Genomic DNA, 13,825 nt, shown 5'->3' on the forward strand with positions numbered 1-13,825 from the left:
CTGTTTATGTGACAACCCTTACTAGATGGCTGTGTCGGGTGGTGGCGGGTTTTAACGACACATTTATATATTTACGCGATCTAACCCAAAAACCTCTATTATGAATGATATTGGTCGCGAAAGCCTACGTGTTAGACAACAGTAGAAAATCTATGTAATTCATGACACATTGACAGATATAATGATCTGAAACATGCATGTGATTTGAAGCAACTTAGAATTGCTGCTTGCAATTAAAAATGTTTATTTGTGCAAATGACTAGTTCAAGCATTTTTTGCACTTATTTAATAACATAAGCATAAAAGTATGAAAATTCTACAAATGCAAGTTCTTTGACTGCTACATATCATAAACGCAACGTCTCCTATTGAAGTGTCTTTCTACCATATTAAAATACACTTAAGAACAGGAATATATATATTTTAAATAACATGAAATAATTTAGGACACCAGTTTAGCTGCTTCTCTGCCTTGTTCTTTTCTACATGCTAATTAATATATTCATTTTGTAGTTTAAATACCACAAAAAATCCTAAACACTGCCCAATATTATACTGTACTGCCTATGTGAAAATGTACATTTGCGTGTACAGCCTTTTAATTAATCCACTGCTGGATGATGGCCTCCCCACACCGTACAGGTCACACTTGACCACGTTGATCAGCATGGGGTTGGTATATAGTGCACAAACATTGGATCATAGTACAGCACAACAACTGATTTTACTACACTGCCCTCTGCTGCCCACCACATCGCCCCAGATCCGATAACAATCTGTTACGCATGGTGGTCACCCATAAAAGCAGAAACCAGGTTCAAACCCCACTTAGCGTCCGAGTTCCTTCTGAGATCTGGTACATTTCGGGCCATTCAGTCAGGACAACAAGGCTTTTTTTTAATTCACTTGTTCATATTAAAGATTCCGCCCACACTACTCAGTTTCGCTTCGAATCTCCGCCTGCTCGTGTCCCTGGGCTCTCCGTGCCTCCTCTCTGGCTGCATGTCAACCATCAGCTGACCACGAACAAAAGCACACACAACTTCAGCACACACAACTTGAGCGCACGACATTCCACACACGCCACCTACGCTCGCGAGGGCCTAAAAACAATCAACGGCAATGGTGACCGCGATCCAACACATTGGGAGAGATAATTTTAAATGTTCTAATGCTTTAAGATGATGACAGTGCAGGCTTGCAATTGTCTGTTTTAGAGGTGTTTTGTGAAAAGCAAGGCACGCCCGATGCAGTGATGGACAGGTTCGGGCGGTGATATAAAAGGTTATGTGCGACAGCAACATACATACACCTTGATGTGGTTCTTTCGGTAAAGTCACGTAGTAAACCTACCGAAAGAACCAAAGAGTATGGATTCCTGCAGTCACGAAAGCTTTAAATCAAGATTATTATACTCATTGTGCACAGTGGTGAAGGATGCTGGCTTGCATATGTATAATCAACATATGTGAAGTATGTCTCTCCATATACATTACAATTTATATTTTGTTTATCGGCCTACGAGCCTTCTGAACCAATATATTCCAGCAGAATTGGTTTTGAGTGGGCAAACTCTGAACTAGTTTCGACCTTCGCAGTCTCATGGGCAGAGTTATAAATGTTAAATAACTGCAACTGTTAAATAGGATTGCACGTAGTAATCATCGGCCCCCTACTGGCAGATTAATGCCCAATTGCAGGCCAGGTGCCGAGTCACCCTTCAGGGGACAGCTGCCGCTGGGGGTGCCCTTCCAAATGTGTTGTTGAGATGAGATGCAATGCAAGTCGGTTGCCGTGTGTAAAACGCTCTGACATGACCTGGCCTAAATGATGGCGCAGTATCAAAAACAAATAATTCCTGTAATAATTATTATTTTTGTCTTAGAACATTTTTGGGGAATGCTCAACATGAAGAAACCTTTGCAGCAGATAAATAGGCCGAACTGGAGAAATAACATGTTGGGGAGACTGGTCATTATTTACGTAGTTTATTGTTATTCGGTGAATGCGATGCCAATTGGCACTTGACGGATTACGTTTTCGATGTTAAAACACGAGGCGTTGACATGAGTTTGGTTTTCAAGAACCGTGGTAGCATAACTGGCTGAACGAAGTGATTAAGTTGTGCAAAAATTCAGTTGTCTGACAAGACTGGGAATTCTGATTTAAAAATCACACACACACCTGACCACGTTACAAATGTAGCATGTCCTCAGCCTCTCTAGATATCATTTACGATACATTTTCTCTTTAGTTGTGACAAATGTCGTCATAGCCATTCCGCGTTTGGTGTTTTAACACTCATTTGTTGCTGTGCAAGCATACATAGGAATTTACTTTCGTGCAGCTTTTAAAATAGCTGACGTATGTAGAAGTGTACGGCACAAAACTGTCATCATTGTTACAATCGTGCAAAACTTCAAACGTCATGGCCTTGCATGGACGAAGAACACAGCAATCACGCGTGATGCAACATGTAAGCAAAGCATGACCACTACCACCCCATACATCGTAGTACAAACCTCACATACTGCTCAATGCTTTGAACATTTTGAAGACCGATTCACGCATGGGGAAATATTCTGTTTTCGTCCATTGATCAGTGACAATGAGACAACGTCACTATCGCCAACAACAATGGGGTACTAATTTTAACACATAGGTTTTTCTCAGCCAACGTTACGATTCTTAATTAATATTTTACTAACTGCTAGATTTGGTTGCGAGAATTGTCTTTCAGCTGAACAATAATAATCGGCGCGGTGTTCAATGCCTCACCAGCACAAATGTCTCACAAATGTCTCACCAACACAAATCCTGGTCAGATTGTAACTTGGCCTGACCCGAAACTATATTATGAACCAAGGTAGGGGGGAAGGGGGGGGGGATCGCTAAGGCAATATATTTCAGCCATTCTTGTCAAGATGAAAATACACAACAATTGACCTTTCCCTACAAAAAATGTCTACACCCAATGTAAGTTTGCACATGCGCGCACACACACACACAGGGACATCGGTGAGACACGCACACGGAGACTTCAACTGACCTTTTCCAGTGTTTTCTGGTCTTCGGACAGAGCTTGCTTTGCCAGGAACTCTTCCCGTTTAATTTTTACCTTTAGATCAGGAGCCACATCCATAATGAGCCAATCTATTGCTCGAGCCACAAGAAACACCAGGTGCTGCCGAGAGAAAACATAGCCACTGGGTGAGCTCACGGAGTAAACTTCGGAGTTCTCGCATGTTTCACTTTAAAGCAAGGTCATCCTCAGGCACACGGCTATTCACTCATCACTCTGAAGGAACGTGTTGGTAATTTGCCGTGAGGTTTACGGTGGGTTCTTTTCACGATGGCACACCTGGTATGCGGCATACGTCACAGTAATATTGGATATTACACTCTATAGAAAGGAACTGTCAGTGTGCACAGTTTAAATGATTTATATGTGTACTTATGATGTTAAACCGAGTGGGATATTCATTGTATAAATGCAGTACTGTATAGATTACAGATTTAAAATGTTCATAAACAAGTCATTACGTGTTTGCTATGTGTGTGTGTTAATTGATACCATAGACAAGGTTGCAATGGAGATGTTCCATCCCAAAGGATATTGCAGGTGAAATATTTGAATAAATATGACATCAATAAAATTAGACCACATGAACGTGCTTCGCTTAATTCACACAACGACGAGTTACAGAACCCACGTGACAATATTCATGATTGCGAATCCTTCTGTAAGAATGATGTATGACAGCATTCACGGCCAAGGCTGTCGATGATAGGCCGTCAATGCAATCCTTACTCTGTCCACCACACTGCAATGTTCGGTGATAAAGAGACGTGCGAAAGATTTACAACTGAAGAATGTCTACGTCTCCAGTGAGATACACGGATAGGTTTTTGTTTTGGTGGTGGGAGACTGTCAGGGCAGATGTTGGAGGGTCACGTGTCAGCTGGGGGATCTTGCAGAGGGTGGAACATGTTGGCGAGGTGTTTTTGCATGAACGGCTTTGGCCATAGAATTCAGAAGCATTATTAAGACTATATAACTCATTCGGGAATGGATTCACTTGAATTTACCCTCTATATTTGGCCTATACAATAGCTGGTTATATTATACTTCATATTGCAAAATTAATTACTTAAAACTAATTACCTACTATGATCACCCAGAAATGTCTGTCCGTCCTGCGCGTGACGTCATTGCACATGAGGCCCATCCCCCCACGTGACGTCACTCCACACGAGCCCCCCCCATTAATATTCACGAGTGGGTGGATTTTTACACTAACGCAGAGGAAGGTCGAGCCGAATGAGAGACTCACATTACCATTAGGCATTCATTACCAGCATAAATACTGCCTCCAAGCCAATCTGTGTAGTTGTTGACAGGAAACATTATCATTAATAACAAGAATACAAACTCGAACATCAACACTCTGGTTGTGTATGTTTGAAGCTGTCAAACACCCTGGGTTGGGGCCAGAACAGTCCCGGGCCATTTCAGAAAGCCTGCTGGGATTTTGACCCAGTTTAACAATTTTATGGCCCTCGCGCTCAATTTGTGAAAACAGGCCAATGGGTGAGGGCAACCTGAGCAGTGGGCGAGGTCGGCAGGGAAGTAATGGGTGGGGACAGTGTCAGAGAGTTGAGGGGGGCACTGCTGAGGGGGGCACTGCTGTGTCGGACTGGCGGAGGTCATCACCTGTCCCGGTTGAGCCTCCCCCGTTATTCGGTAGCTCTATAATAAGCTTGAAGGCTTTTGAGGATATTTTGCATCGGGAAAGACTAGTCCCTTACCATAGGAATACGTAATTTATGTAACACTTCATGAAGAGCAAGCACAAAGATAATTGGAAGTTAAGTGTGTGCTGACAAACTCCGGTACCTCAAAGATAATCACAAAGCTCAAACGCACAGCCAGGAGCTTCCAGTAAAAGAGCGTCAGGTTCCCATCTTGATCTCGGAAGTCTTTGTATCTGTAGATTTACAAGTGACAAATGTGCAGTCATTTGCAGTTTAGCCTAGACTGTTGCTACGGCTACAGTTAAAATGTGACATTTCAGGTTTTCGTTGCTTTAAAACCAATATAGACCCGCAGGTGCGTGGAGCTTTAAAAAAGTATGCTATGCGACCACGGTTGGAAACAGCCCTGGACCATGACCTTGCAGAAATGCTTTTAAAATCGCTTAAATAGGCATCTTTATACATGCCGTTTAATTGTCCTGCGTAGAGTGTGTTCATTGCAGAGGTGGGACAAAGTCATTGTTATGCAAGTCCAAGTCGAGTCTGAAGTCATCAAATTCATGACTCGAGTCTGACTCGAGTCCAAGTCACATGACTCGAGTCCACACCTCTGGTTCATTGCATGCCAACAATACATTTATAATTCCTAGAGCCAGAATAATTCAAAGATGCCATCTTTGTGCCATCGATGGTGACCTGGCCAAACCATCAGATTACGGGCGGCTAGAATCCAGTTTCAAAACCAGGATCTCGACCATGTCAGCTCAGTAATGTTCACTCGTATAGATAAGCAAGTGTAGTTTTTGCTGCCCCCATAGTCTGTAAATCACTTCGCCTTTCCACAGCCATCCATGCTGTCGAATTGCTTGCCCCTGTTCAAGTCCAGGGCCTCAAGACCTTTCTATTCTCATCTGCTTATGACGGACTGCCTCTCTACAAAATAAATGTCCGCTGTTTCTTTACAGCATCTTGACATGTGGTTGCTTTACGAAGTAGTAAGTAATTTACATTCCTTTCTTAATCAACTACTACACGCTGGTTTAGGCAGTGCAGATTGATAAAAGGTTGGCCCAGGACCAATATCGGATATCACTCGCCAATGATGTTAGCCGTGGCTGAGAATCAAAATCAAGTCACCGCTTTAAGCTTCTATTTAGATACTATATCAATTCCGATTGTATAATTATTGTATTGTTAATGTTGTAGCTTGGCTCTCCAACACACTGGGTGTGCTGTACTAGTAACGAATTGGCATGTTCTGTTTACGTGACAAACCTTACTAATGAGCTGTCGGGTGGTGGCGGGTTTAACGATACATTTCTATATTTACGCGATCCAACCCAAAAGAAAACCTGTATTATGGATGATATTGGTCGCGAAAGCCTATGTGTTAAACAAAATTCAAAGCAGGCATTCAAGTCAACCACAATACATGAGAGACATCCCCCAGTGTCTAACTACTGCAGCCTCTCTCTATTGTAATATGCCAAAAGAGAAATAAATTGTGCACGCTGCACGAGTGGTAACATTGCTGCTCACTGTGTGACAGCAGGAGGCAGTACCTGCACATGGTGTGATTGGCGGCCACGTATTCACGGGGAGCGTAGGCCAACGTGAAATCGACGTAACCGTCCAGTGACGACTTGTAGGTGTATCGGTAGAGTAGGCGGGGAAGGAAGTCAGAGGTGAACGCTATCAAAAAGGCCTGGAACGCAACACCGATTTAGCGCCGTTAAAACACAATTGGCTGGCACTCAAGCGCAACAAAAATTGCTGTCAATTGGTGACATAACTGTTTTCTAAGAGAAATGTGTATATCAATCAGATCTCACTTGTTTTAAAGCATATCAAAGAAAGCAATTCACACATGTCAATATATAACCTTCGTGACAAACAGCAGAAAAGCATGCTTTAATTATTGTAGTTTGAACATGTGCAGCCTATTTGTCAATTCACTGCTAGACAAGGGCCTCCACACGTCGTGCTAGTGTCAGGGGGTACTTTGACCGTAATTCACCACACTGGTCAAAGTGTGTTAGTGAAGACAGGGAGCATTGAAGTATAGTACATACAGCACAGCAGCCTCTCACAAATTGCTGTGCATTGTGGTCCCCCAGCGAAGCACTATCCACGCTAAATCCTGTTCAGCTTCCCAGATCCGCGGAGATCGGATGCATTGCCGGTGATTAGGTCATGGGCTTTATCAGGAAGCTTCCTCGGGAAACTTCCAGCACGTGCAGTGAAAAGTCGGACATTGTGCCAAAGAACATGTGGTACAACCAGACAACATATCAGAGAGCCAAACAGCACAACCACAAAAATACCTGGGCATAAGTCAAACTGCTCATCTGTATGTTCATTCAGTTCTGTTTAAACCAGGGGTGAACATTTTCCTTAACCGAGGGCCGAATCATCATCAGCCATGCTAGACGAAAGCCATCTTCGGGAAGCTTCCTCGGGAAGCACGTGGAGTGAAACGTCAGACATCGTGCCGAACAATTCGCGGTACGACCGGAAATCAAAGCACAGCGAACGATGTGCGACGGGAAAGGAACGACACTGACGTTGGAGATGATGGAGATGTGGGCGAGGCCAGAGAGGATGTCGAACCAGACGCCGATGCCCCTGACGCGCTCCACCACCGAGCGCCGGTACCGACACACAAACTTGCGCGCGTCCAGACGGATCTCCACCCAGTTGTTGATGAGCGCGAAGAGCGGAGCCAGCGGAAACGCCATGACGAAGATGGTGATGAACCCAAACTGCATCACTGTGGTCGAGAAGGTTGAGTTAGGAGCAGGGATCGGCAACTTGCGGCTCCGCAGCCGCGTGCGGCGTTTTAAAAACTGCTTTGTGACGTTATTTATTAACGACCTGAAAATACAAAGATCCCCCATATAGCCATAACAGACTGTTGGGGCAAGTGCAGTTAGCAATTATGAAGGCAGGCATGGTATAACACGAGGGGGTGGGTGGCCAGCACCACGCCTGACCACCTTTGTCTTCCCAGCAGTGATGTTTAAACACTACACCAGCTACTTATCTGAGGCTGAGTCGACGTAGGGGAGGCCCAGGACTGGTATAAATATTCGTTATTGGCATTGGTCATGAGCGGGAATCGAACTCGCGTCGCTGGGTTCATAGCACGGCATGCTAACCGCTACAACACTACCATTCCCCATTAAGGATCACCGTTTCGTATTCACATGCATTACAGCTGTTAAAATATTGGTTTCTGACCCCTGTGTAAGGGGGTTGGGGAAAACTGAACACTCGGAAATGTTTTGTGGTGTGAGGCATCCAAGGTACGTAAACACGTTCAGGATCTTTGCAAGCCATCTGGCTAGTATGAGAGGTTCGTTCATGAGGCTATTCACATATACAAACACAGACAATTTCAACCGAGAAGATGGATTCTGGCTTGGCAATCATTGGAAGGATTTGATAAACCATTTCGGGTCTTAATTGATTGTATTCACGCTTACGGTGACTTTCAGACCGCATTCCATTTTCTGCTCCCCCCTCCTCTTTTCCGAACATAGATGGACTCGTCCATCTGGCCAACTGCCAAATCGCTGTCTGTGGTGCTGACGTTAAGTAAAAACCGCCACTTTTTAAATCCTTTATATTAAGTTCGCATGCTTGCTTGCGTGTTTGCTTGCTTACGACCGTGCAAATCTTTCGGTCGTGTTTTAACCCACTTCCCGTGATCCAATCGAGCTGACATTTTCCACACAGAATCGTTGTGCCAGACAAAAAAAAATTCCCAAAATTTAACACTTTTTAGGCAAAAAAAAATTATTTTACATATATTCAAATAGAACTCATTCTTGGCTTTGGCTGAACGTCACAGTATAAGAGCCCAGAGCGTAACCCCTCCACAGGCCGTGGCGGAGTAGCGCAGTTGGTAGCGCCCTCGCTTCCCATGCCAAAGGTCGCGGGATCGATCCCCGCGTCCTCCACAGGCGAATATATTTTTAAATCCTTTATATTAAGTTCGCTGACACGCATATAAAGGATTTATAGTGAAAAACTTTGTTTTTACGGGTTATACTTGTTAAATCCTTTATATTAAGTTTGCTTGCTTGCTTAGGACCGTGCAAATCTTTCGGTCGTTTTTTAACCCACTTCCCGTGATCCAATCGAGCTGACATTTTCCACGCAGATTCGTTGTGCGTGACAATTAATGTTCGTGAAAATTTTTTTCCAAAATTTTACACTTTTTAGGACAAAAATATTATATTTAATTACCAATTGCTTAATGGTGCAATGCAATCATCTGACCCATAGGTGGCAGCCACCTCAAGCCAGAGGAGAGGACTCTAGCCGCCACGCATATAAAGGATTTATAGTGAAAAACTTTGTTTTTACTGGTTATACTTATTTCAAATTTTCTTGCTGTGGATTTCACACCTGAGGACGGCTGCTTGCGTTGTGGCCGAAACGTGAGAATTATTTTATTATGTTTTATTTTCATTATTTTATTATTTCCCTTCTACGTGACTTTACCGAAAGAACCAAGAAGATATTCCTTTATTACACGCTTTTATTTAACTCACTTCGTCTGTTGTATCTTCAAAAAAGATATATTGTAACTCAATTTTTACACACTTTCCAATGTCCTATCGACTGCAAACTTCGTATAGCTATGTCATACTGATGACAATACTATATTTTATCATAAAATATATATATTTTTTAAACAATCTTTTAAACGGCTCTAATTGTCCACGCCCAACTGATGTAGCCTGTAAATCACCACGGTCCCTTACGTCACAGCAAGCCTCGGGGAGCCACGCCCAGGGGCGGGGGATGTGGAAGGAGGGGAGGGGCGATGGAAGAAGTGGGCAGGGGCAGCTCGGACAGTACATTTCATTAAAACGTGTTTAAAAAAAAGTATTTTTAAATATTTTATTACTTGTGAATATGATTCCGGCTATGTCTCTCTCTACAAATGTAATATGTCCACTGTTTTTGCGGGATATCTTGGCATGTGATCGCATACAGATGCAATATAAAGTAACACTGGTAATTCTATTTGCAATGCAATAACCGTCCATCTGCCTCACCCATTTCCAGGTACTCGTCGAAAAGGCCAGTGTTATGCAGGAGCTCATAGTCGTCCTCCCAGATGTTGAGCTCCTGTACCAGACGCTTGCCTCGGATCTCATCCAGCTTCTTTCGCTGCCTCCACTGCTGGATTATCCTGCAGTGCATATCAGAGGGAAGCATGATCATCTTCTGACAACCACGTGTTGTTTCCGACTAAAAGCCAAAGCAGTAAGTGGTACCACTGTGAAAGGTGGATGTGAAATGGTAGGAAATTGGCAGTAAGAGTGAATGAATGTGAAAATAATAATTAAGGGTGTAGAGCCGTGCTTAGCATGCTGGCGAGTTCTATTCATGGATGCCATCTTTTGGATGATATTTAAACCAAAGGCACTGATCACCCAATGCACACTAAAATAATCCACGGATATTTGTTTTACATTCACAGAGCTCCCTCTAGTGGAGTTCCCTTCTGCTAGCAGTGGTGTGAGCAAGCGATTGCAGGGCTGCACACGTGGATAAAATCAGTGGCAAGTGATATCTGAACCAGTCCTGGGCCCCCTTCTCTACGGCTGCTAGACATTTCCACGTGATAAGCCACTTCGTTGAGCTATCATTTGTGGCCAGGTCACTTCAGAAAAATACCTTTATAGTTCAGAGGGACTTACCTGGTAAAATAAAAAAATAGTTTAGTTTAGTTTTCACCAACCGGCATTGACCAGCGTGGCATATTGACTGATTAACATTTCGTTTTGAGTGTTGGTTAAAGTGCACATTGGAACTCACGGGACGATAAGCTCCTGCAGGTTGTTAAGGATCTGCTTCCCCACCATGATGATGAACAGCTGTTGAGCCAGCTCGATCAGGCAGCCACCTTGGGGACACTGAACACAGCATCGCCTCACTATGACTCTTCAAAACATTTATGAGTTTCGATATATTATCGTGGCTAAATGATTTACCTTGACGTTGATCAGTGGCAATGTTTACTATATATACCAAACATTTCACCATGATGTTCACGGGTCTGAACATTTATTACAGGCGCTAAAATGCCTCACCATGAAGTTAATGTGATGTAATTTTTTAAATCACAGTCATTATTCAGAGTTAACGTTCTGCTGGGTTGTACAGAAGTAGAGTTTCTAATTAACGGTTGCAGAAGTGGCTCAGAGGTCAGAGTGCAGAGCTGGCACCGCTCAGATCCTGGATTCAGTGGGTTGATGGTATCAGCCCAGTCACTAATGGCAGCACAACATAATTATCATGGCACATTTGGTTTTGCCTGAATTTTGCTGAATTTCAGATCCCAGAATTAAATGTCAGTTTAACTGTCATGTGATGAACATTACTGTCAGTGGCAGAGAAGGTGGAAAAGTGCTGCTCCCCACTATATGGAAGAAAGGTCACTTGAAGGAAACTCAGAGGCAGATCTGTAATATATGCTTCCGTGAGCTGTTCTCGAATACAATGGGCTACACTGCTCTGCAAGAGATCTAAACTGTTTCGCGACATGTCTGTTCATATATGTTATCAATCGATGAATCAAGGTCACTTAATTAACAAGGTGATAGTGCAGAGAGTGGGGGACCAATGTCTGACTTGCGTTTTCATTTCGAGTTCCAAAAAGGGATCCGTAGTTTCCTGGATACCCATTGAACCTGGAAAACAAAACGCGCACCACGACAACAACTAGATGAATCAGTATCCATCACAAATGCAATGCGAATCTTAACTTTGGAGCTTTCGTGACTGCAGGAATTATTCTTTGGTTCTTTCGGTAAAGTCACGTATAAAGAAAAAAAAAATGTGAATGCCAGAATCGTTAAACGTTGGAACTATGCTCATGGATGCCATCTTTTGGATGATATTTAAACCAAGGACCCTGATCACCCAATGCACACTAAAATAATCCACGGATATTTGTTTTACATTCACATAACTCCCTCGAGTGGAGTTCCCTTCTGCTAGCAGTGGTGTGAGCAAGCGAATGCAGGGCTGCACATTTACCGAGATCTAATCTCATAATGTATGTATGTTGAACTTCTTTCGCAACGTACGTAGCCAACCGTGCTAACGGAGGTGCGGGAAATAGGAACAGTTTGGTGCTAGCTATCATAGAGCAGGGCCGTAGCGCTACACTTATATGCGGTGAGTACAGAGCAATGTCTTAAAAAAACAGCGGCGCTATGCCTCTCCAAATAAAATTAACGCGAACCGCTTGTGCGTTCCGAGATTCAGGAGGTGAATGGGACTCACCCTGCAATTTGCAGGACATCTTGGAACGTGAAAGGGTTAAATCTGCCTATGCCCAAAGGGTCACGGATTGGACGCAGAAGTTGTAGCACGGCACTTACTTGCCCTTGAAGAAGCCCACGTACACGGGCGAGGAGTAGAAATTGACCAGCTGGAAGATGAACACCTTGACGGTTAAAGCGTTCTCGTGCTCCGACTGTGTCCGGTGCATTTCTGATCAAAACACAAAAAACAAAGTTTAATTGGATTCCGTTTAACCGATTGGTTTTTAATTTAGTCGTAACTTTTTTGCCACTCTACTGCCCCCCTCCTGTGAAGGTATCCCTGGATTGCGTGAAAAGTTGAGATCGTGGTCTGGGATGTTGAGACCTAAATGGGCGAATTTCTCTGTTGTGGTAACTTCTTTGTTATTTGTGCCTTTTGTTTTGGTGCCATTTCTTTATTAGTTTTTTTCATTTGCTTGGTAGTTAGCTATATATAGGAGTTGAACCTTTTACATAATGAATGGACAACATTGTGGGATGCAATTAGCATGAATGACGATAGCAATCGTCGTCTGCAACAAACGTGCTGAAAAAACGAGAGGTTACGGATTGTGTTGCCTTTTTCTTTGTCATGAAGTGTGTAATGAAATAAACGTGGCGAACACAATTTGCGAGTACGTTGCATTCATTGACACGCTTGGAGAAACTGCATGACCACCAAATCACAAGGCGTACGCGCCGATCTTAGCAGCTAAGCAGTGGTTTAGCCTGGATAGTGCTCTGATGGGCAACCAGCATGCACACCGGCTTGCCATGGACGGCTGCGGGGGCTGTCCTACGTGGCCAGTCAGCTGAGGGTAGTACAACAAAATCCATTGTTGTCATGTACCTCTCTGCTCCATTATCTATGCTCCTCACATTCACTAACCCGTACTGACCTGTGTGGTGAAGTATGGTCAAATAACCCCCACTTTCTGCAAGGCATGGGGATGCCCTCATCCAGCAGCAGATTAACACATGGCTGTACGTGTATATGTACATACTCTTCGTATGCAATATATCAAATATGCAGTGTATGGATGAGGTCGGCAATTGCGGCTCGATACATTGTGGATTATACCAAACGCATACCCCATCTGGTGAGATAGTCTGCCATAGTCGTGTACAAGCGCGACATGATCACGATCAGCACGAGGAACATCAAGGTGCCAGTCATGTTCGCGATATTCGTCGCCTGAAAACATCAGAAACCACGATTACTTTCCCAAACCGCACCAAAATAGGCTATTAATCACGCACCTCTATTGTTATGCCAATCAATTAACTGTAGTTTACCAATAATACGTGTACTGGGTGGACTGTGACTGTGTGGATTTAATAAACTTCCAATGTTGTTTTAACCAACGCTCCGGACAATATAATCAAACTGGTAAACTATGATTTCTAGTCCATTCTACGAACCATTACACAATAGTTTAACACGTAGGGCTTTTCGCGACCAATATCATCCACAATACAGGTTTTTTGGATACCCATTGTCATTTATATGCATTCATTAATCCCACCACCCCGCCCCCCTCATCGCTCAAGAAGTGCTCACAAGTGATGCCTCACATCTACCCCTCTATTTAAGAAACAAAACATGAGAATTTCTCCACAAATCTGGCTGTCACCTGATGAAGCTAGTTGTAATTACTGGCAAAACGTCGTACTCAGATTGTAAATTTCGTGACATTGTTCTTCAACACACCGGTGATGCTGTACTAGTAACGAATTGGCAC

The 13,825-nt window shown here is 43.5% G+C and overlaps 1 protein-coding gene across 4 annotated transcripts in view; it reads right to left on the reverse strand.

Annotated features, from left to right (window-relative positions):
• Window positions 1-203: 203 nt before the first annotated feature.
• The window catches only part of LOC133351060 (anoctamin-7-like), a 35,715-nt gene continuing 22,093 nt past the window's right edge, over window positions 204-13,825 (reverse strand). For all 4 annotated transcript variants that reach the window (XM_061565970.1, XM_061565968.1, XM_061565969.1 and 1 more), the window contains 10 exons: window positions 13,176-13,278; window positions 12,162-12,273; window positions 11,411-11,465; window positions 10,591-10,688; window positions 9,825-9,961; window positions 7,320-7,525; window positions 6,318-6,460; window positions 4,898-4,988; window positions 3,050-3,184; window positions 204-1,016 (listed from right to left, as the gene is read on the reverse strand). In XM_061565970.1, the coding sequence (XP_061421954.1) occupies window positions 903-1,016; window positions 3,050-3,184; window positions 4,898-4,988; window positions 6,318-6,460; window positions 7,320-7,525; window positions 9,825-9,961; window positions 10,591-10,688; window positions 11,411-11,465; window positions 12,162-12,273; window positions 13,176-13,278 (1,194 nt within the window). In that variant the 3' untranslated portion in view covers window positions 204-902. The remainder of the gene's footprint in view (window positions 1,017-3,049; window positions 3,185-4,897; window positions 4,989-6,317; window positions 6,461-7,319; window positions 7,526-9,824; window positions 9,962-10,590; window positions 10,689-11,410; window positions 11,466-12,161; window positions 12,274-13,175; window positions 13,279-13,825) is intronic.

The sequence above is a fragment of the Lethenteron reissneri genome, chromosome 36, assembly GCF_015708825.2.
Source record: "Lethenteron reissneri isolate LAM-NWPU_2019-01 chromosome 36, ASM1570882v1, whole genome shotgun sequence".
NCBI classification, from domain to species: Eukaryota; Metazoa; Chordata; class Hyperoartia; order Petromyzontiformes; family Petromyzontidae; genus Lethenteron; species Lethenteron reissneri.